The sequence below is a fragment of the Anser cygnoides genome, chromosome 1 (assembly GCF_040182565.1).
Source record: "Anser cygnoides isolate HZ-2024a breed goose chromosome 1, Taihu_goose_T2T_genome, whole genome shotgun sequence".
Lineage (NCBI taxonomy): Eukaryota > Metazoa > Chordata > Aves > Anseriformes > Anatidae > Anser > Anser cygnoides.
The window spans coordinates 117,125,085-117,148,815 of NC_089873.1; the positions used below are offsets into that span (position 1 = coordinate 117,125,085).

At 42.7% G+C, this 23,731-nt stretch overlaps 1 protein-coding gene across 1 annotated transcript; it reads right to left on the minus strand.

The window, feature by feature from the left end:
- Positions 1 to 479: 479 nt before the first annotated feature.
- TMPRSS2 (transmembrane serine protease 2) lies at positions 480 to 22,355 on the minus strand. The gene is made up of 15 exons (XM_048071483.2): positions 22,063 to 22,355; positions 14,634 to 14,791; positions 13,362 to 13,432; positions 12,343 to 12,535; positions 11,950 to 12,033; positions 10,593 to 10,712; positions 9,043 to 9,172; positions 8,103 to 8,213; positions 7,365 to 7,408; positions 6,471 to 6,645; positions 4,567 to 4,742; positions 3,274 to 3,369; positions 2,589 to 2,731; positions 1,900 to 2,052; positions 480 to 1,726 (listed from the first exon to the last, which is right to left on the minus strand). Exons 3-15 carry the CDS (start codon positions 13,374 to 13,376, stop codon positions 1,715 to 1,717), a joined length of 1,452 nt encoding a protein of 483 aa, XP_047927440.1. The 5' UTR covers positions 13,377 to 13,432; positions 14,634 to 14,791; positions 22,063 to 22,355; the 3' UTR covers positions 480 to 1,714.
- Positions 22,356 to 23,731: the final 1,376 nt, after the last annotated feature.

Consider the following 23,731-nt stretch of genomic DNA (forward strand, 5'->3'; position numbering starts at 1 on the left):
CCATATAACGGCCTGATACCAAAACAATGAACATACTTAATTTCTGTTTTGCACGCACTTCAAATTCAATGACTAATTCATGGTATCCCCCAAGGCACACTTGACACTAGTGCCATTGAAAACACCCTGCAGCACCTTGAGAAAAGAGGCAGGTGCACATTGCTTCAGGCTGCATGAGATGCAATAACAAAACAGGGTGCAAGTGCCTCAACCCACTGCCTTCAGGCTAAGCTTCCTTTTACCTCGGTTTCACCAGTCTGAGTGATTTCATCAGACCCAGCCACCGAAGACATCCAGCACTCCTGGACATCCAGCTCTTCTCCTGGATTTCTCTAAGGACCTGAAATACTGGAGTTAAAGAAATCTCTTGGATCACCCTCTTACATGTTTTTGTCTTGTTTCTTTTTTTCTTAAATCAGATTCTCAGAGGATTTCAGACACTGGAAGCAATTGCTGAATTCAAAACATTCCAGACAGAAAACACTACAAAGGAAATTTATTTGTAAAAAAAAATATATTTATTTGGCGCAGTGTTTTCATGCAAGATAATTGCATTTCAGTACCAAAAGAGAAAACAAGACTAATAGAGTCATTTCATTCAAAAAAAAATTTATCCTTCTTAACAAATGTGACTTGTTATGGCTTTTTGATCCTGTGTACTGGCTGTAAATTATTTTCAAAATCCTAGTCGAGGTGGCACTGTGATATTAACTGTCTTTTGCTAAAAACATCATACAGGTACCTAAAGGAGAGCTCTAAGGAATTAAAAGCCAAATTTAATAAATGAGGTAGTTCATCTGGTTAGGCAGAAACATGGGGTTGTATTTCTTCTCACAGAACATCCAGCCTCTGGACATGCACTGCAGCCAGAGGTCCGCTGCCTGCAGCACAGCCTCACGGTCAGGACAGGACAGGACAGACCAGACGTCAGCTTTCACAGCAGGGAGAGTTCAAGATTCATCACGATGTGCTCAGCCAGGGACCCCTGTCAGGATGGTTAACTCCCTGCTTCCCGCTGCAGCTCCAAAGCATCCTTCTCCTTGGCCTACATCAAGTGACGGCAGGTCCTGCTCCTTCCAGATTCAGAGCAGTTTAAGGCAGAAGAGCACTTTTAATTACTGAGACAGCCAGACTGATCTCTCTTAGAACAGTTTGACTTGAATGACGGCAGTCAAGGTCCTGAGGATTAACTACCTGAATATACAGTATTTTTTTCCTGTGTCTCTACCGTAGTGCATGAAGACTTCCCTTCATATATACCAAAAAACATTCAATTCTTCTTAAATTGCCAACCAGCAGCTCAGAGATTCAGTGTTCACATTACTTAACATTTAATTTAAAACACTACTAAACCTTCTCAGTATCCTGCTACAAAAATCTTACGCTAAATTGTGATCAAAATTGCCATTACAAACCTGTACTTGATTATCAAGTGAAAGTACTCAACTAAAAAAAAAGACATCTTAGAAAGCAGCTGGCAGAACAACTTTCTGCCAGGCACCATATCAAGAAGAAAGGTGCTCATTGTGATAATCCTTCACTGATTAAAATCGGTCACTGTAGCCAGTACAGAACCGAGTGTGCAATCCTCCATGTTATTTTTAAAAAGAAAATTCAAGGAGAAAAATCATTTGTAAAAGTGAATAAATATCCCATGGCTTCATTTTTTCTTGTTCTCAGAAACATTGATCATCAACAAGGACAGACAGCGTTGTCATCTGTTTGCCTGTTTAAAACAAAAAACAAAAGTTTCTAGTTGTGCTAACAGACCATCTTATCCATTATTTGGATGCTTCTCAATGGAATAGCTTTATCAGACAACTCACAGGATATGAATAATTAAATTTAAAGTTTCAGGATTTGGGGCATTTAAAAATATTAAAGACCAAAATATCTTACCTGCATATTTTTATAAATCCAGTCTGTAAACACAGTCATATTCCCATAAACTCCAGGTCTATTGGGAGTAGCACAGCCAGTTCCCCAGCTGGTATCTCCAACCAACCACCACACGGAGTTTTTATTTGTTACCAGAGGACCTCCGCTGTCACCCTGCACAAAACATATCCATACTATCAGTGACCTGGCCATCAGGAAAGACACAAAATATGATCCATTTCATTTCAGGACTACAGGTTAGGTTTCAAAAAAGCTAAAGACCATTTCAAGAGAACAACTAAAACAAAATGCTATGGCAATTACAGTATTGAATGATAACTGTTTGCCATAGGAATGAAAATTGTTTGCCCAAAGCACTAGATGAGATAGACTTTATTGACTTTCTTGTTCACAAGTGTAATGCTAGGGTATTGTAGTGATTACGAAGAGCTTCTTTTTCAAGCACACAATCACAAAACATCGTCAAAGCATTAATAAGGGCCACCTCACCCTCTTGGCATATATAACGACTTCAGGCACTTGTTACCATTCAGGACACCACAAAATGAACTGGAAACCCAACCAAAGTGTTAGTCATAAAAATATATAATTGTAGGATCTGTTTTTAATTAATAGATGACAAAATTCCTACTAAGAAGATGAAAAATAATCAGCCAGATTATTATTAAGTGTTTATTAGGAATAATTACCTGACAGGAATCAATTCCTCCTTCTAGATATCCAGCACAGACCATTGTAGGCAAAATCATGCCATTATAGATATAGATAGAGTTACATCTAGAATGTTCTATTAAAGGTACCATAACATAATTCAAGTTAGTTGATGTTTTACCTAAAATTGAAACATGCACATAAACACACACACAAAGACAAGATTAGAACAAGCGTCAAGTCACACTGCTATTACAAGTCCCAGCAGCTAGCACTGTTCAGGGTGAAATAAACCCACTAGAAACTTTAGCATGGACTCTTAAGACATATGGTCCATCATGCAGAATACTTTGACATTAAAACTCCCTTCCCAGAGGTCAGCAAGTTACTCTGCATTGCTGTCAGTGTACCCTAAGGCAAGAGAACAAGGACCTGCTCACCACAACCCAGAATCAACTGCATAAGACACAGGGCTGTTAAAGGCCCATGAGCAAAGGAAGGGGTGAGAAGGTCCCCTGTTTCGCAGTCCAGAACAAGGGGGCAGCAATACCCAAATTCCGAGTCCATTTTCCCCACAACAGCCCCCCCACACCTACCACAGACCAGGACCTTCTGCACTGAAAGAAAGCTTGCTTCCCTTTTCCTTCTCACTTCTTATACATTTACCTAGCCAGAAGAGAACCGGCTCTGTAGAAGACCCATATATCCCAGAGCCACGCTTACCTCCTTGGTACTCTGCTCCCCATCCAGATATCCAGCACTCTTGATTGGGCTGGAACATCATTCCTGGATTAGGCAGACAAACTGGCTGTATAGTATCTACAAAAAAAAAAAGCAAAAAAAACACAGTGACAGTCTGCAATCCCAGATGTACCAGCTATAATGCAAAACAAATGCATATGAAACTTCTCAGCATGACCATCACTTGCTTTAAATATATACACACAGTTTTTTCTACTTTCCTTAAGGATAATGCAATACCGTGCAACACAAGCAGCAGTAGAAATTTCAGCAGTGGCCCTTTCCCAGAGGGCTACCTACTGCATCCTGACCTCAAAGTGAGGAACAAACACAGTTAATGGTTCTAGCTCAATTCATCAACAATTAACACCAGTCCTCTTGATCAGTAAAGGAGGACAAAGAAGAGAACAAAGACTTCTAACAGCTAGCTTCATTCTGTTTACAAAACCCTGCTGACAATTATCAATGCAAGCAGGATTCAGTACCTGTATACAAGAAGTATGAAATGCAGAAGAAAAAGAGACAAACTTTCTTGGTAAAAGCAACCTCCCTACACCCAGCAGAAGATGAGCCCTACAGATTACCTCTATCAGTTTTAAACTGATGCACTGAAATATACAGGACCTGTACATAAAGCACCTATACACATATAGGACCTATATACTTAAAGCACTTAGAAGATTAAATAATGCTTTGTCTTCTCATTTATCCTGATTGCTTACAAAGAATACGCATCTGCTTTTAAGAAAAGCCCCTTTCAGCTTTATGCGTTTAAAAAAAAAATGTTAGCAACCTACTAACGTGAGGTGTTATGTTCCTCCATCTGAGCAGGAACTTCTTAGAACAAGGTTTTTGTTTCTTTGGACTTTGTGGGTGTGGGATGGGTGGGGGTGGTGTGTGTTCCCCCCCCATCCCAGTAGTTATTTGATATAACTTGGTTTACCACTTAGTCAGTTGCTCCACCCTTACTCCCTGAGACTGCACATACAGGAGTGATAACACTTAAACACCTTACAGTACTCTGCAGTAAATGTACATTACTGACCATGGAGAAAAGTGAACAAGCTTAAACCTAGTCCAAACTCTCTTACCTGGTACTAGATGTAAATAAACCCTACTTAGGAAATCAAAAGGCACTTGAAGGTGTCTCTACCCACATTTTGTGTTTTTCCCATGAGTAAATATCTGCAAGGAGGATTTCTTCATTAACTTCAGAAGTTTTAGATGTGTTCATTGCCATTGGATTTTTTTCCTTAAGAAGAACAGAATACATACCAGTAAAACTCAACGGTGTCTCTAACTTCATAAGGGCAACATCATTGTCTTTAGTGTCCGTATCATAACCTGGATGGGAAATTATTTGTTGCACTCTATATCCAGCTCTTAAACTAATGACACTCTGGCTCACAATCCCAGCATAAACTCTCCAGACATATGGGTCAGAAAGTTGTCTACAGAAAAAAAAAAAAAAAAGGTCAGAAGGTTTGCTTCCCTGGTAGGGAGTTCAGCTTACAAACTTCAAAGAATTGTCTTTAGCATCCATGACCAAGAACGTACATGAATTTGACTACTACTTCTGAAGATAATTTAGGAAGTAACTCATGCCTTCTCTGTTTTTGGCCAGCCTCCCCTCATCAGTCACCTAACAGCATGATTTTTACTGATGTTAACGCAAAAGTATTAACATGCCCCCCTCCAAAAAAAATGAGAAATCCTTGTCCAGATACCTGTGTCTCATACACATCAAAAAAAGGTGAAATGAACAAATAGCATAAAAGGGAGCTAATTTAATCTAAAAAAATCTTGTAGTCAGTTTTTCTGAAAGACAAAGTACAAGATACCTAACTTTGTGAAAGCTTGACTCTAGTTTCATAAATATAAAAAAAATATTTCAAATAGGTTAAGAATTATTGTCTATCCCCTTAGTCACTCAGCACAGCAAATTATAGGTTGAGACTGCAACACTGAAGCCTCTTTTTTGATTTCAGTTGCTGAGTGATCAAGCTGTTATTTCTAAAGTCTCACATGTCAGTGTTATCACTTGTGCACTATCCAAAGCACAGAAGGACAACAGAAGCCAGAATTAGTAAAAAACATGATCTAGTGAAGGAATTTCATTATCTTGAAAATGTTATTAGGCTGTTCAGTTGGGTTGTGTGTTTTTGTTTTGGTGGTGTTTGTTGCCTTTTTTTTTTTTTTTTAATTTCTAAGCATATGGTCTAGATGTAATTTAAGTAGTTACTGTGCTCCAGTACAATTTACAAATGCTCAGTAGAAAGCTTTCCACAACTGCTAAAATTCCCTCCCTCAGAATTGTCAAAAAAAATATCCTGAAAGCATGTATTATCTTTAACCCAACTACACTTTGGTTGCCCTTCCTAAAATGTTGCATATTACAGAGCCCACACCTGAAAACAGAGGCGGGGGATAAGATCTTCACATAAAACTAAACACTTGCATTCCTTTCTCAAGGTGAAGGACAAAGTTATTTTTCTCTGGCTGCGTTTCAAACTGTGAACCAGCCAACCAACCGTTAAAATGTTTTTGCTTACTGGATTTTCCTCCAATAGAAGAGGAAACATTCTGCCAGAGAACACCCTTAACTGCCCTTTAAGATTGGGCTTCCATGTTAAAAAGGGACAAAGCTTTTCTTTTTCTTTTCTTCTGTTGATGCCTACAATGCCTACATAAAGCGTTCCTTGGATAGGTATAAATCTAACAGTTAATACTGACTTGGGCTTTACTACTTGACCGTGTAGCATGAAGATATGAGGAAATAAAGGGTACAGACATGTTTGAACTGAACATATCTACAGTTTTGTAATATTGGACATTTTGGGGGCAAAGTGTAATGCCTTTGTGACAGCACTGTGTTGTCTGGCATCAGTTTGGTGCCTTGAATTTGCCTTTTAAGTTGAGTGGGCATCCGTGCCCAGCACCTCCGTCCAATTTAATTTCCCCCTTCAACAAGCAAAACAAGTCTGATTTCTACAGGAAGAAAATCCCATCTGCAGCTTCCAAAACTTCCCTTAACACTTTAAGTCTATATAGCTAAAATACCACATCCAATGCCTGCATTTGACTCTGTTTTAAAGCAGAAAGCTGCAAGATCTGTTCTGCCCCCCCTGCCAACCAGAAGCAAGGAAGACCACCCACAGGCAGACCCGCGCGGCACTCACCCCTCCACGCAGTGAGCCGCCGTCACCAGCCACTCGCGGGTGATGATGGAGCCCCCGCAGACGTGGGTGCCCTGCACGTGGAGGCTGAGCTGCCACGGCCACTGCCCCAGTGCCGCCGTGCTGCCGCCCACGATCCTGTTCATGATGGCCGTGCTTTTGGTGGGCAGGCCGCACTCTGGGGAGTCAGGCACACACAGACAGACGTTAGAGAGAGATGGTCTTAAAGGTGGTTTCTTCAGCCCAGGCTTCGCTGTGGCACAGCGGAGAGGGGAGAGCAGACTCTGCTGGTGGTTGATCCCACATCCCAGCCATCGCCCTACAATGCTCACTCACAGGATCAAGCCGGGCTGAGCCTCACGCGACCCAGGCACCCTTCACATTGCAAACACTGCCCTGCCTTGCCGGTAGCTGTTGCCCTCAGTTCATCACTTCAGAAGTGAACCATAAGAGGGTGGTTCACTGAATGCTCTAAATGCTGCCGTTCGAGTATCTTTAATGAGCCACATAAACACACAACATTGTGTTGTGCAACGGAACAGGCAACACCCAGGAGTCACCTCACCACAGTTATTACAGTGAGGAACGGTGTCCACCTGATGGCCACGTCAGTGACTGCGCTACAGGCTTCCCACCACAGCAGCATAGCAATGGATACAGAGCACACAACGTGCAAGCCATTTAAAGGAACTGGAGGCAACAGAGAGAGCAACTGGGGACCTAATATCCCCCTCGTCTCCTCTTCAATCCTGCTCCTTAAAATGTGAAACTTGGGAGGCATGGTTTTTTAATGTGTAGATGAAATAACAGCAATTATTTACGTGGATTCAAAAAGATTTACTGCCACAGCATTCAAAGGTGTGAACATGCAAAGGTCTGGAAAACAAGGACACTTACTTATGCAGCGTAGAGAAACCACATTTCCTGATGCACAGACATTGCTGCAATAGAAATAAAAAAAAGAAAACAGGCTTTTAGGCATCCAGCAAGGCAAATGGTGGGCAAAGCTCACCCTCCAGCTGCTTCCTACCCGTTCCAGCTATGTGCCCTGCCTTCACACTCATCTTCCTGGTGAGGCTTCCCTCCTTTCTTCACTCTCTCCAGCTACCCTACCAACACCCATCTGGCCTCCACCATTTCTTGCATTCACCAAAACTGTCATGTGGAAGACCGCAGACTCCAGTAGAGGTAGGCAGCACAAAAGGCTTGTAAGCCTATTGAGGAGCAAGATAAAGAACAGCATAAGATAAAGTTGAGATGATTTACAAAGCAGTCGTAGAAGAATTTGAACAACAAGGGAGCCATGGAAACTTTGCAGGTACAGCAGTCTACAGGTAAGGAAACGAGAGGCTTCAGAGTTGTTTAAGGCATCGTAGACAAGGCAACCTTCTGTACAGCATGGGAGCAGGATGGGACACCTACGTTTTTTGAAAAGGAGTGGAAGGATGGAAAAGTGACAGATGTGCTTTTAAATAGAGGTAAAGCAGTTGCTGCAAGCAGATTTAAAAGGAAGCCTCTTTCCCTCAACAATCCCCACAGAAAGAAGTGCTTGCATTATGCTGTAGGCAGAAGCTATGTGTCCCACAACAGCTAAAGGTACCCCTCATAAAAGGAAATTAGTTTGTATTAAGATACCTGTAATGTAGCCTTTTATACAAGTCTGTATTCCCAGCACTTGTGTTCACCTTCATAAAGCTTTTAAAGTTGACTTCAGCTGCTACTCCTTGACTATAGTAATATGTATCTCTGTGAAACAGAAAGACTCTGTTAAGAAACCCAGCAGTTTCAGTTTTCAAACAAGTGAAAATAAATAGTGCCAAGCCAGAGCTTCTGACATGAACAACACTAATATATATATATATTACATTAAGCACAGAACCCAATGGAGCAGTACAATGCCAGACAAACAGATTTCTTTAAACATTCATCAATCTCAGTTTCCCATCAGACAGTTACTAGATTAAAATATTTTTATCTAGTATGTGTATGTACATGGTAGGAATCTTCAGCCTTATGAAACAGGACATAACGAAGAGATGCCGTTGCTGGTACACTTACACAGCATAGCAAAGTTCAGGTCCAATAGGATGTAACAGCCACATTCTGTGGGACATCTGCAGGGGTAGTAAGTGCTGCTGCTCTGCAGGGCTTTCCGGCTGAGGACCAGCCTTGTATAGTAGCTGCTGGGCTGTCTTACTGATTGGAAACTACTTCAGGCATTGCTGGTTCGGAGACCTTAATTCTGAGTGGGGTGTATGCAAGTTCTTCCTGGACAATAAATTCACTGCCTTACCCCACCCACACCAGAAGACAGCATTTGCCAACCACATCAAAGAGAGGCAACACGGAGTTGTTGAAGAATTGTGGAAGAATTTACGCTAGTGTTTACACAGGGAGAACATGGACAGCATTCCGGCCACAAACATTTATGCTGCTCTTCACACCAGCATCTGTTATGTGTGTCCTCAGGAGACTGCCAGCTGCTTTTTACTTCACATATGTATTCTTAAAAACTGCAAGAGGAAAATTTTAACCACTCTATGCATTTTCAAAGACTGATAAAGGTTAGACTTACACATTATAGCCCATATCTTTACACGCAATCTTTCCAAAATCATCAGTCCAGTCATCTTGACAAACAGGATACCAGTCTTTGCTGACAGGTGAATAAACTTCAAGGATGAAGTTTGGTCCAAAAAGTCTAACTGCCAGAAAAGAAAAAAAAAAAAATAGTAAGAAGAACACCACACATGCTATACTACTTCTTTCTCTACTTAAAGCTATTAAATACCCGTTATATTTGCTTGCATCTATAAACCAGTGTTAATTTAATGCTGCCATCTACTCAAATTCTAGTTAAATACCAAGTAGACAGAAATATAACAGTGATTTAATTCCTTTATGCAAGGGAATTTAAAATAACTACCAGTTTAAAAGGCAAGTGTGCAATATAGTGTTCATCTTGTCATTTCAGTTTTTATTCTCAAGTTTTTTTCATATTCCACCACTGCAGAAGACTGAAATACCCAATCATCTTTATCATCTACCTACACAACCGTGTATTATGTATAAATAAAATATAAACTGTTATAATATATAATATCTTAAATACACCAAAAAGACAAGCGCCTGTAGACAAAGAATGTAACAAGGAGCAATTAGCTCTGACATTCCATGCCCCACTATGTACTTATTTTCAGAAGAATTCAATATAAAATAGTTCAAATGAAAGAGCAGACTGAACAAGCTTCTTCAAAAACACATTATTCAACCAAACGGAGAGGAACAGCTTTAGAGCATATGCTAGTAAACACTAACACTGCATGAAGCATGTACAGAAGAAGAGTTCCCAAACAGACAATGAGCACAACACAGGTGTTAGAATCAAGATGCCACACTTTTGGAATGGGTGAATTGATGCCATTTCCACTTTACGTTTTCAGCTCTGCACCAAAACTCCTCTTAACATCTTTTGAGTTGGAAACACTAATCAGACTAAGCTCTCTTACACAAAGCAGTTACAAAGTTGAAAATAAAGTACTGGGAGAAGAAGGAATGTGAAATATCTGGAAAAAGACTTACACTATCACCTGAAGTTCTACTAAGAAGTCAATTATGACTGTTCATTCCAGAACCAATGTTATATTCAGGTTTGCACAAACTAGACTTAAATTAGAAGGTAATATTTTAAAGCTTATTCTAAATCAAGCCAGCTTGACTTTTAGGCATTGGAAGGGGTTGCCCAGGGAGGTGGTACAGTCACAGTCCCCAGGGGTGCTTAAGGAAAGGTTGGACGTGGTGCTTAGGAACACGGTTCAGTGGGTGACATTGGTGGTGGTGGGGGGGGGGGGGGGTTGGACCAGCTGATCTTGGAAGTTTTTACCAACCTTAATTATTGTATGACCCGCTGAGCCAGTCATTTTGTTCCAGCTGTGCAATTGGACTGAAAACAGACTGAAGATCTGAATATAGGATTTGAAGCACTCAAACTTCCTAAAGCATTATGGAGATATAACTGAGCCTAAGCCGGCCCTATGGTAACTTAGGCAAGCTTTAGACAAGGGGATTTGCTCAAGAATGCTTGCAGCTGGCTAAAAGTCCCCTGCCTTGACCACCAGCACTCACCACAACGGTTTTCATCCTCCCCATTTGGGCAGTTGATCACTCCGTCACACCAGTCTGAGGGAGACACGCACACTCCCGAAGACCCACACTCTATTAACGATCCGAGGCAACGATTCTGCACTGTAAGGAGAAAGCCGCACAGTCATTAGACTGAACATCAGTTCAGCCTCAGGCAACCACTGCCAACTCTCACCTTAAGGAGCATGCCAGTTTGACGGAGTAAAGCATCGGAAAGCTTAAACTCAGAGATAGGAAGAAACCTAGCCTGACACAACAAGATTTATTGCTATCTGTCCTTTACATCGCTTGTCAAATTCAGTCATAGATGCAGCTGACTGGATTTTGTCTATTGTCTCCCTCAAATAAACAAACACCATTAAGTTGTCTAAAAGGAATTAACTTCACACTGATAAAGCATAGCATTTATAATCAGAAAAGGAGGAAGAAAGAAATTACTCTAATTACATCCTGTTGCTTTCAGTCCTGTTTAAAACAAGACTACGTTCACTCTGTATAAATCACAGTTAAAAAAACAACCACCCTAAGAACACAAAAGTGTCATCTAATAGCTTTAAATGAACTACCTTCTCTCTTCCCTTTCCTTTCCTGCACAGAACATATCACTTGTGTTCCAGCTTACGGTGGTTACTTGGACTGGGCTCACACAATTTTAACACACTTTCAAATCAAAGCCATCACAGAAACAAACAAACATGCATGAATTACTTCTGCTCTGAAAGAGATCCCATTTTACCACAATAAAATACATCTTAATCATTTATACTCTGCCAGTTAAGCTACACAAATTTACTTCAGTCTCCTTCCTACCCTTGAATTTAAGTCAAGTTACAACAGAGTTTCATGTCAGAGACAATATACAGTAGTCATTTCCCTAATGAAACGTACTGTAGGACCAGTTGTCCACAGACAGACACATGCCAGGTATCCACCAACGCAAAAAACCCTTGTAAAACATCAAAGTGCTCTGCAGCAAAGCTACTGCAATGTACACTTGTACTACACCAGCTTTTCCCAGACAGTTTGTAGCTTTCCAGAAAAGCCAACTGAATAAGGTGCTCCAGGAGTCAAAAAGGTGATGACATCACTTGATGTCAAAAACATATTTACTTGACAAATGGAAAAGAAAGCAATAGCAACATTGTTTACTTAAAAATAATTTTAAGAAGCGCATAGTTGTGGTTTATTTTTACAAGCAACATCAGTTTCTCTCTTATGAGATAAAGTCTTTCCTGTCCTTAATTCAGCATAAAAAGATAAAAAAATGCATGCTTCTAACCATACAAGTTTACTACTTCCTTTCTTTCAGAACAATACAAAACAAAAAAGTAATTCTTACCAAAATACCAAATGAAGAAAGCACCAACTGCACAACAAATGACTATTAAAATGGATATTATAATTATTATGGTTTTCTTTACACCTGAAACGGAAACAAGGACAAAAAGAGAAATTAGGTTTACAAATAAGGTAATTTCCAACATGGAGACCAGCATTATGTGTATTTCCTTGAAATTAAAACTAGATGGTGTTTGTCCATCAGACTTTCTCCATTCCAACACCCTTCCTTCACTGCAGATGCAGTTACACCTGCATCCCACCCATCACTTCTTCATCCACAAGGAGGAAGCAGGCTTTTGCATATTCCTTCAACACAGGAATGTGAAGGGAAGACCCCCTTACTCTGGAGGACATTAAGCCTGAAACTGGAAGAAATCCCGACAAATCTTACCTGATGAACAAGTCCTCCCAGATGAAGGGGCTACTGGACTAGTTGACTGGTAGGTTGAAACTCTTGGGACATAGGTTGGCACTGATGGAGCATTTGTAGAGAAGTACGGTGGATATGGGTTAGCACCTGCTGGTGGCCTGGCAAAATAGTTTTCTGGCTGAAAGCCACCGTTTTCATAGTATGGTGGTGGGCCCTAAATGATAACATTACAGGAAAGGAAACAAAAAAAAGGCAAGACTGCAATTAAGACAAAGTAAATTTAAGATACCATTTCCATACAGAACCCTAATAAGTAATTCTGCTACTGCAGGAATCCACCACACGTGCTCATACATACCAGTGACTCCAATTTACATGGAGAGAGATTTACAGCACATGCCTAATTCCTTATACTTTGAATAATAAAAATAACAGAGTGATGCCCAAAGGCATATTAAGAGATCAGTTTCCTGGTCCAAAGTAACTCAATCTAAAAAAGATTTTTGAACCCAGCCCACCAGGTGGCTGCACCAACTATTTCACTGGAACATCTGACAGCGAACAAATAAGCAGCACGGACTGTTTTAGGCAATACCATCACCAAAAGAAATGCTGGCAACTAACAGCCTTTGTGTACTCAGCTGTCCATGTCTAAGAAAAATGCTTACTTACCATTCTGTCCTATGGGAAGACCTAGTACACCTGAGCTACTTCTGAAACACATTGGCCTAACAACAGGTTGTGGAATACTTACCTTGCGAGAGATTTAAGAATTAATCAGAAACCATGCCAATCTCTCTCGAACAATCTTTGAAAGCATAAATCTCTCCTAGAGGTATCTGAGCACTTGAAATCCTAGTTAATCCAAGCCTCTTACACCTGTCCCACAGTATATCTTTCCCATTATGCAAAAAACATAAGAAATACTTATATCCACATTTTAAAAGACTTACTAACCAGTACATAACTCAATAGTCTGTTACTTGTAAAGAAATAAAACCCCATTAAAAAAGAAATAAAGAAGCATTTTGTTTACTTACTACAGTAGAGGTCATCTTTCCTTTGTCAGTAGTACTGAAACAACCCAAGTGTTTGGAAGTAAAGCGTGAACCTACAAAAAACAGGAAACGATCATAACCAAAAGCTTTATCCACCTCTCTTGTTTTTCCTTTGAAAAAATGCCAAATCGAGAGAAAAAAATAGGGAAGTATTTCAAGACAGGGTATAAATTAAGGTACAGCCTGAAATCAGATCTCAATAGCCTCTCAATACAACCTTGAGCATTATACAGTGGCCACTATTCATCAACACGAGCGCCTAGCAAACCGAGAGGACTGAGGCAGTGCTCACCCTCGCTGACAGGAGGAGCATTGTAGGGCACCCTGGCAGCAACCCACCCGCTGTCAGCGCTAGGCACGGTTCCTCCTGCCTCTCTCAACACTTACTCATGTATCACTGAAGTTTATGACATGGAAACAAGACGACGAACAACGCATAAGGAAATACAAATGCCACCAACTCATTTAATAATGCTACAGATGGTAGCCCTGCAAACCACACCATTTTCACTCCACTGTGTTGCAAACAGTTTTCTTCTTGGTTATACTTCGTGGCCACCACACCAAAAAGAGGGGAAAGAAGGATTGCAGTGAAACAGCATGCCACACCAATACAAATCTTACTGAAACAGAGTAAAACAAAGGAGCTGCATCCAAAGTTTCAGGCATATAGCAGTTTATTTTGAAGTTAAACATTAACATTAGGTAAAACCAAAGATTAGCAGAAACACAAGAAATGCACAATGTTTGCTGTCGCCTTTCTAACAGGTGGCTATACACAGCCACAAGCGATCATTTTAATAAATAATTTAATCTACAGAGACCTCTCATAGTATTACCCTACTTGAGAAAAAGCACGGGAAGTGCCTCAGTCACACGCTGAGCAACACAGTTCTCCATCTTCCAGAACAAGCCCTGCACACCGGCACAATGCCACCACCCCTGTTGCAAGCCACTACTATATAGAGCAGCTGCACTAAGACACAGCATAATTTAGCCTAAAGCAGAAGGTTGTTTTAGAGCCTGCACCTAGGTGTCACCTCACCCAGAACTGAATTTCAAATGTCTTTGAAGCAGATGTCAACTGCAGCTTAGCACCCAGAACATGCCAATACTTCATGACAGTTTAGGAAGGCTGATCATGGTATTCGCCTATTTGTGCTACCAAAAAGAAAAATAAATAAATAAAATAACACACAGTTGAACTCTTACTTGCATGGCAGACAAGAGAAAACAAGCCCTACTCCTACTTACAGTAAGTCCATCAAGACTGGTGACTAAGTCTGCAGGACTTCTCTTTTATGTTGCATCCATTCTTAGTCAGTTCTTCATTGTAGAGCTGGGAAATGCAGTTCTGCCTAAACTCAGAGGACAAGTAACACTTCACAGGAAGATATGTTGTTACTTGTTCTCTGAAAAGGAAGGAAAAAAAGGTACAGAAGTTTAATGATAACAGATGGAAGGAAGAATACTAGGCGATTCTGAGGTAAGCCAGGCATGACAAACAAACAAACAAACAAGAAAAAAGAATATTTTCTACATTTCAATTTGAAATTCTTTACAAGCTGGCAGATGACACGCTTCCTCACTATTTCTCTTTAATTAACTACAGAAAAAAATAAATCGCTGTTGCTTAACTCGCTGTTAACCACCTCTCCCATTTCAGTCCTTGTTAAACTACTTCCCATCCAACTTCTAATTAATAAGAGATTTTCCATTACCACACCACAAAACGTAGGTAAGACATAGGTACATACACATTTCAATTAAATTATTTGCCATGGTATTAAAAAGAGATTAAACCAAAAACACTAGACTTCCATTAGATTGCACGTTTCAAATACAAAAAAGTGATGGCTAGCATCCAATAATGATACAATTTTCTTGAACATACATCACTGAGACACTTCAAGATGTTTTACAGGCAAATCAAGGATACTGCAGCAAATTCACGGATAAGCAAGCTGGGCCATGGAAAAACAAACTGACCTGCCAAATAGTCCCCATTCCAAGAGCGACAGAACTGGAAGGCATGGGACTGCCTTATCTCAGGCCAATAGTTTAGGCTCACACATCTGACAGATTTAAATACATCCCACATAAAAGTAGTGTAAACCCACATCGATAAGAAAAGAGTTTAGTGGGAACACGGAATTACCCTTCCCTTCCCCCACCAGTCATTTCCCCAAATACGTGCCAAGTTATAATGGCACATTACCGGGTACATCTGAAGAAACCTCAAACGTTCTTTAAAATGAGATAGCAGAGTTAAAGAGTACTGGGATCCCTAGGCAAGAACACAAGGATGGAGGTCATCCCTGCAGCAGGCTTGAAAGAACAAGACAATGTCCAGGGGGCAAAGCCTTGCAGATCGGCTTGCCATGCAACACCTTACAGCATTGAGAAAACTATAGCCAATGAACGAAAGAGAATCATCATTCATATGCTGTCAAGCCCTTGAATTTCAAACCCTTCAGTTTACTCCAATATTGAGCAGAACAAGCACTTGGCCCTTCAGCATTCCAGAAGTTCCAAAAATCAAGTTTGCTTTTTTTTTTTTCCACAACTCTGAAAGCAAAGAAATAATGCTATAATTTCACAGAATCACAGAATTGTAGGGGTTGGAAGGGACCTCAAGAGATCATCAGGTCCAAGCCCCCTGCCAAAGCAGGTTCCCTAGAGCAGGTTGCCCAGGTAGGCTTCCAGACGGGCCTTGAATATCTCCAGAGAAGGAGACTCCACAGCCTCCCCGGGCAGCCTGTTCCAGTGCTCCATCACGCTTACCATGAGGAAGTTCTTTCGCATGTTGGTGCAGAACTTCCTGTGCTCCAGTTTGTGACCATTGCCCTTTGTCCTGTCACCACAAACCACTGAAAATAGGCTGGCCAAATCCCTCTGTCTCCCACACTTCAGGTATTTATAAATATTGATAAGATCTCCCCTCAGTCTTCTCTTCCCAAGGCTGAACAGACCCAGGTCTCTTAGTCTTTCCTCATAAGGGAGATGCTCCAGGCCCTGTATCATCTTTGTTGCCCTCCGCTGGACTCTTTCCAGGAGATCCCTGTCTTTTTTTGTACCGGGGAGTCCAGAACTGGACACAGTGCTCCAGGTGACTGGAGTCCCTGACCAGGGCAGAGTAGAGGGGGAGGATCACCTCCCTTGACCTGCTGGCCACGCTCCTTTTAATGCACGCCAGGATGCCATTGGCCCTCTTGGCCACCAGGGCACGCTGCTGGCTCGTGGCCAACCTGTCATCCACGAGGACCCCCAGGTCCTTCTCCACAGAGCTCCTCTCCAGCAGGTCATCCCCCAGCCTGTACTGATAAATGCGGTTGTTCCTTCCCAGGTGCAGGACTCTACACTTGCTCTTGTTAAACCTCGTTTGGTTTCTTCCTGCCCAGATCTCCAGGTCTCACTGAATGGCAGCACAGCCTTCTGGCGTGTCGGCCACTCCTCCCAGCTTTGTGTCATCTGCGTATTTGCTGAGGGTGGACCCTATTCTCTCATCAAGGTCGCCAATGAAGATGGCTGTCATTAGAAATGTTCAACATATTTAGAGTACAAAATATACAGCCATCATCACAAGAAGGTTGTAGATCTGTTAGAGCAGGTCCAGAGGAGGCCTACAAAGATGATCAAGGGGCTGGAGCACCTCTCCTACATAGAAAGGCTGAGAGAGCTGGGAATGTTCAACCTACAGAAGACAAGGCTCTGGGGGAATCTCATTGCCACCTTTCAGTACTTGAAGGGGACTTATAGGGGAGACTTAGATTAGATGTTAGGAGGAAATTCTTCACTCAGAGGGAGGTGAAACACTGAAACAGGTTGTCCAGAAAGGTTGTGGATGCTCCATTCCTGGAGGTGTTCAAGGCTAGTCTGGACGAGGCCCCAGGCAACATGATCTAGTGGGTGCCATCCCTGCCTATGGCAGGACGAGGGTGGAAGTAGATTGTCTATGAGGTCCCTTCCAACCCAAGCCATTCCATTCTATGAAACACTGCCTCACAGCAGACAGCTATTACTTAAAATATCTTAGCTCCTTCTTACATGTGTCTAAGGAGTGTTTTAAGTACAGTTCTGTCACAGTTTATTAGACTTAAAAAACATACATTTTTTTCCAAAAAAGTTGTCAGAATGGAAGAAAATTGAAAAGATTAGATTCACCCAAGACAAATTAAATCCAACACTTTTTGGTGGGAAAAAAAAAAAAGAAAAAAGTTTTCAATGAATTCCTACAAATCAATCCTGTATATTAAAAAAAAAAAATGGCAATTTGATAGGTCTCTACCTCATTTGATAACTTGCTACTTAACTGGATATAGACTCCCTAGAACATGAGTTCCCCAAAGGCTTGTCTTCCTCCTCCCTACCACTGTCCCATGGACAAGAAAAGCACTGAGCAGAGTTGTGCTGCTCAGCGGTAGGTGCTTCTCACCGCCCCACCCTCCTAAGCCCCTCACCTTGCTACTGCCAGGTGAAGGTAAGCCTCTGCTTTCGCCTCCTTGCAGCAGCAACAGGTCACGGCTCCTTTATACCGCGTGTGTCCTTCAATAACCAGGAGCCAACGTCCCATAAAGACGAATAAAAAAATTACAAGGGAAAAACAAACAGGAGACAGAGTCCCATTTTTGTTCATAAAAACCAGACTTTTACCCTAGGCTTTTACCCTAGTTTCTCCACGCAAGAAATAAACATGTTACTTCCTTATTACACACCATGTTGTAACTGCTAATTACGAGCAGTACCATGGTTCTGGAGGTGCAGAACTCTGCACGTACTACCAGCTACCTTAGTTCCCACAGCCTTTTCCATAGAGATAGCTATATATTGTGTCCAGGTGACACATGTAAGTCAACAAGATGGAATAGTTACCTTCAACCATACTAATATAACACTGTAAATTCAGTCAATTGGCTAATGATGCCAGGATTATATTGCCAACAGTCTACTTCCCATATTTCTTTATTATTTCAGTATGTATTTTGTTCCATTTCCTTAAACAGAAATACTATCATAGAGCTTAGCTAAACAGCTAATAAAGACCATCAACTGAATAAATAAATAAGTAAAAAACAGACCAGATCCTGATAACTATACCTATGTAAAAGCAAACACGTGCAAACAAGAAAGAAGAAAAAAAAGAACTGTTAAAAACCAAATGCATAAAGACAAGTTCAGCTTCTAAGAAGAGGAAGCATAAAAGTATCCAAACAATCTACATAAGCAGTGACTAACACCAATTCATATCCAAAAATATCCATTCTTATTATCCAGATAAAGAAATACAGCATACTCATTAAAATGTTAATGGAGTGCAAAGCTCAATCTTAATACAGAATAAACCAACAAATTATGGCTTTTCTTGATGATGCTACAAAGGAAGTATGCTTTTATTTGTTTACATCCAACTCTTTTATGTTATCCAAGAAACTTCAGTAGCTACAGGTAGACAATTGTGATAGTAAGGGGTGGGGAGCAAATGAGCAAAGAGGTGATTCCAAATTTACTTGCATAATCTTTTCACACAATGGGCAATTCTTGCTTTTACTGCCTGGACAACAGAAAAAGAAACATGGTCAAGGTCCCTGTTTAACAAGCAGCACTAAAAATATCATGAATTACAAATAAACTATAAAAAGGTTTAAAATCCATTTATTTTTGAAAGAGGAAAGGAATTAAATAAGAATGTTCAAATAATTTCATCAACAAGATTTCCTCAATACATCTGGAAGTAGTACTGGATATTTTTACTGCAATGATAAAAAAAAAGTAATTTACTCCTTTGGGGTGAAATCTAACCTCTGGATGGGTCAAAACCAAATCAACAAGAACCTGAATGTCTAAAGTAATTGAAATTGAGTTATTTCAGTGTCCTCGCTTTTCAGCTAACCTTCTCAATAAGGGTAAGCTCTGCTCAATGTGCCCAAGCGGTAATATTAAGTGTTGGTTTGTTCAGCCCAGAGCAGAGCAGGCCGAGGGGAGGCCTCATGGTGGCCTGCAGCTCCCTCACGAGGGGAGCGGAGGGGCAGGCGCTGAGCTCTGCTCTCTGGGGACAGCGACAGGACCCGAGGGAATGGCATGGGGCTGGGACAGGGGAGGGTCAGGCTGGGGGTTAGGGAAAGGGTCTGCACCCAGAGGGTGGTCGGGCACTGGGACAGGCTCCCCAGGGCAGTGGTCATGGCCCTGAGCCTGTCAGAGTTCAAGAAGCATTTGGACAAGGCTCTCAGACACACGGTCTGGTTTTAGGGTGGTCCTGTGTGGAGCCAGGAGTTGGACTCGATGATTCTTGTGGGTCCCTTCCAACTCGGATATTCTGTGATTCTGTCTTGCAGAGAACTATACACGACTGTGCAAATATTTACAAGAAAGTCAGTTTGCCACAATAGAGCCTCAGCATTCCTAGGTCTCCTAAGAAATAGTTTTGGAGCTCTTCCAGATTAGCTCCTAAAACATCATTAAACTATAGAACCACTTATCAACAGGTGGTAAAAAAAAAAAAAGCACCTCTTGATAAGCTCTACCAGAAACTCAAATAAAGTCCACAATACAACAGCATTCTCGAGGCCAGCAAACCAAGATTCATACTACTTTCACAGGCAAAAAAAAAAGCATTAAAAAGTTCTACGCGTACCAGTCTCATTTTAAACGGTTGTAGGATACTGTATTCGTAATATGAGTAATGCTCTATTTGTTTTCCCTGAAAACAAATGTTACCATGAAACTGCCTATCACAAGTAAATGAGATGCTTATATATGGGGGGGGGGGGGGGGGAAGATCACGTGCAAGCAATTAGGAAAGGTGGAGTGGGAAAGGAGGCAGAGAAGGCATTGCCTAGCTGAGTGGATGATGAGTGGCAGAAGAGTTATAGCCCTACTAAAACCTGTTTCCAAGACAGAGAGGGCAAGAGTTCAAGAGAATCATATTTGCAGGTATGGTGGGAGTTGGATCTATCCATTGGTACAGATGCAGTTATTGCCCATGGCACCCAGCACCTCATACACAGATCACTGGATTGCTAAAGGATGCTCTAACTGCCAGCCTGGCATTTCGATGCTTTCTTTCCCTATATTACACCCCTGGTTCTGCCTCTGCCCATTTCCCCTATAGCAGAAGCAAACAACCTCAGCTTCACGTAGCAAAATTCAAGTCTCGGGTTGCAGCAGTGAGAGCCTCTGGCTGCTTCTTGGCAGGGGGGAAGCTCTCAAGAACACCTGTTTACCACATCCGAGTTGCAAACAAATGAGCTTGCAGACAGTTATCACTTAGCGGGAGGCACCCACCCCACAGAAAAATAAATAAAAACTAGCAATGTTAATAAATCTGGCTTATTTAGGTATTTGTCTAGGTCAGCTGTTTTCAACCTGTGAGCACCACCTCCTGAGGAGCTATAAACCACTTTCAAGGGGTCTATGGCAGATAAGGAAGAAAAGCAAGCTGACCAGCAGGAGGTTTGAATCCAACCCACGGGGTGAACCCTCATTGCCAGGGACTGGTTTAGGGATCCACGCATCAAAGACACAGGACAAGTACTAACGCAGCGGCAGACCCTGCACTGAGGCAGACTGCACACAGCAGGGGAAGGGCCCGCACCTCCAGGAGTGGCATCTCCAAGGGAAATATTCCGACCAGCAACCCAGAATGCTGCTTCAGTCTGTTTTTCCTAGAATACCATTTCGTCCTAGGCTGGACTACCACGACAGATTTGCTCTAGATCCACTGCCCTACGTAAACTTTTGATGTCCCACACAGCATCAGTCTCGTTCCTCACCTAGCGCTGCCCCACCTAACACAAGTCAGCCTTCAGAGGGCAAGCTGCTCCCTCCGGCTCTTTCTAAAGCGCTGAAGGTGTAATTTAACTCAGGGCAAACAGGGATACTCGGGACAACGGCGCAGTGTGAAAGCAGCCTCTCAAATTCACTGACCTACACGTAGCCCTGCAAACCTGCAGTGAAACTCTAGGTGCCAGTAAGGTGTGATCACCAAGAAAGCTGCCCAAAGCAGCGTGCAGAGGGAAGGTTTATTCCAACCCTCAAAGTCTTGGCCTGGAAGTTTTGATAAGATGGATCGTGCTGGAAGGCACTCTGCTCTATCAACAACGTTGCTCTTCCAAAATGCTACTCAACAAACCGTGTCACCTGTAGCCGCGAATCAGCGCTTTTGCAAGAAACCAAACGGTGGTGACACAGCGAGGAGGTCCCAGAATTAGGTGCTGGTTTGGTTTAACCTCCATGGGAACAGCCACAGCCTCCACGACCTCGAAGGAGCTGCCCCATCTCACAGCATCTCTCTTCCCTTCATCACGATGGCAAGAATAGATAACATTCACCTCGAGAAGCACCAGTTGGGGCGCCTTCAGGGTGCACAGAGCTCTCTGCAGCTTGGCCCCAGCACCCCAAAAGACCACGTTACCGGCTTCCAGGTCCCACCTCGCCTCACCCACCGCTGCAGGGACGGCCTTGGGGAAGGGGGCAAGCAGCTGGACCGGGGGTGGGGGACACGGCCTCCATGCTGCCGCCGGGGTCCCTCGGCGCCCCCAAAAGCCAAGCCTCGGTTAAACGCCAGCAAACGCAGGGGGAGGGGGGCGGCCGGGACTGGGCGGCGAAGCGAGGGTCAGGCGGCAGCCCCCCGGCCCCGGAGGCGCCGAGGCCCGGCCGGGCATGGCAGGGGGGAGCCCCCGCTTACCTGGGGCCGCCCCCGCTGCGGCGGAGCAGAAGCGGAGCGGATCCGGAGCGGGACGCGGCGCCGACCGGGAGCAGCGGCGGTGGCGGCCAGGGAGGAGCCGGGGCGGGGGGAGAGGAGGGAAGGGGCCGGGCACCTCATCCACCTGCGGGCACCTGCCCCCGCCAAGGCCGGGCAGCGGCAGAGGGGAGCCGGGGTTTTCCCTTCCCCCAGCACCTCCTCTTCCTCCTCTTCCTCCTGCGCCCGTCTGCAAAACAAACGCGCCGCAGGGAAGCGAGCAGCGAGAGACACCGGCCCCCAAGCCGGGGGGGTTGAGACGGAGTTTTTTGAAGCTCAGTAATCAGCACTCATTAGTCGTCTGCTTCTCAAAGCGCCGTATGCAAATAAGGAGCCTCAGCGCTTCCCTAAACCGAGCTGATAGCGAGTGCTCGTAAAATAATAAGGCCAGGGAAATTACTTCTTTTTTTCTTTTGCCGTTGAGGTCTGTTTAAGAAAGTGGCACTCTGAAAAGATTACTGCTGTCAGTAGTCTTATAAGACTCTAGTGATTTGGGGTAACTCACCTGTAAAGCAGATCTACAAAGGAATAAGGTTGTTCTCTGCCAAAACAGCTCACAAGTTCGATAAAAATTCTCTTACATCCAAAAGCCTCAGAGTATGACTGGGTAAGTTCATAGGTGCATGGAGAACTTCCACTCGCTTTAATAACAGCTCCAAATTAGCTGCAGCATCGTTGCATGCTGTGCTTAGCACCTCTGCAGTGAGACTCCAGATAAGGGAAAGTACCGAAGCAAGGCATGATGAGTGTTTGGGCTTTGTTTATATTTTCCAACACACATTAAGAAATCACATCCAGGGCACCAAGAAGCCAGAATCATACCTTCAGTATTTTTCCAGCTCTATGTATTTATTCAAAGACATTATGAACTTACCATTCTGATCTTTTAGTACTAATACGTGGGAAGCATTTGCTGAAACATCTTCAAACTTTTACTCAGACATTCCAGCTGGACCTTTTTGTGGGGCTATTTCTGCTCATGTTCTCCCAAAAGGAGTTGGTGAAATTCAGTAATTTTCCACTGTGGATTTAGTTGCAGGAACTGGTCTTGAATTTCTCCTGAAGCAAAATGTAAGATTGTCCCAAGTCATGCCTACAGTATTTCTCTGAAGTTTTCACCTTTTTGGCTTGTCCTTGTCTTTAATCTGCCAATCTTGTCTTTAAATCCGCCAGTGGCCTTCAGAGCTTAAAGACACTTTACTTTTGAAGCAGGGTGCCTGGTCATGAGGTTTCCTGATAAGCTTCCTTGCCAGGACAGAGGGAGATGGCCCTGCAAACTGCCACATCATCATGGCCACAAAAGAGAGATGCCACATGACCATCAACGAGAGCTGTGCTGCTCTACAGGCAGAATCTGAAAGAGCCTCCACCTTCAAAATTCACTTTTTCTTTGATGATCATTTGGAGGCTCCTGTACTGGCGGTGTGTTCCATTCCTCTCTCAAGACAGCTCCCTCAGTTATTAGGATGCCTAACAATTTAGGTTTCTAAAGGCAAATTTTCTGTGCTTAAGATCCCCCTTTGGATTTGTCCAAATACCTAGCACAACGGCTACAGGTAAGGAGAAAGGGAGATGTAAAATACCTAGGAAAGTCCCTCTGTATATTGATGTTGTC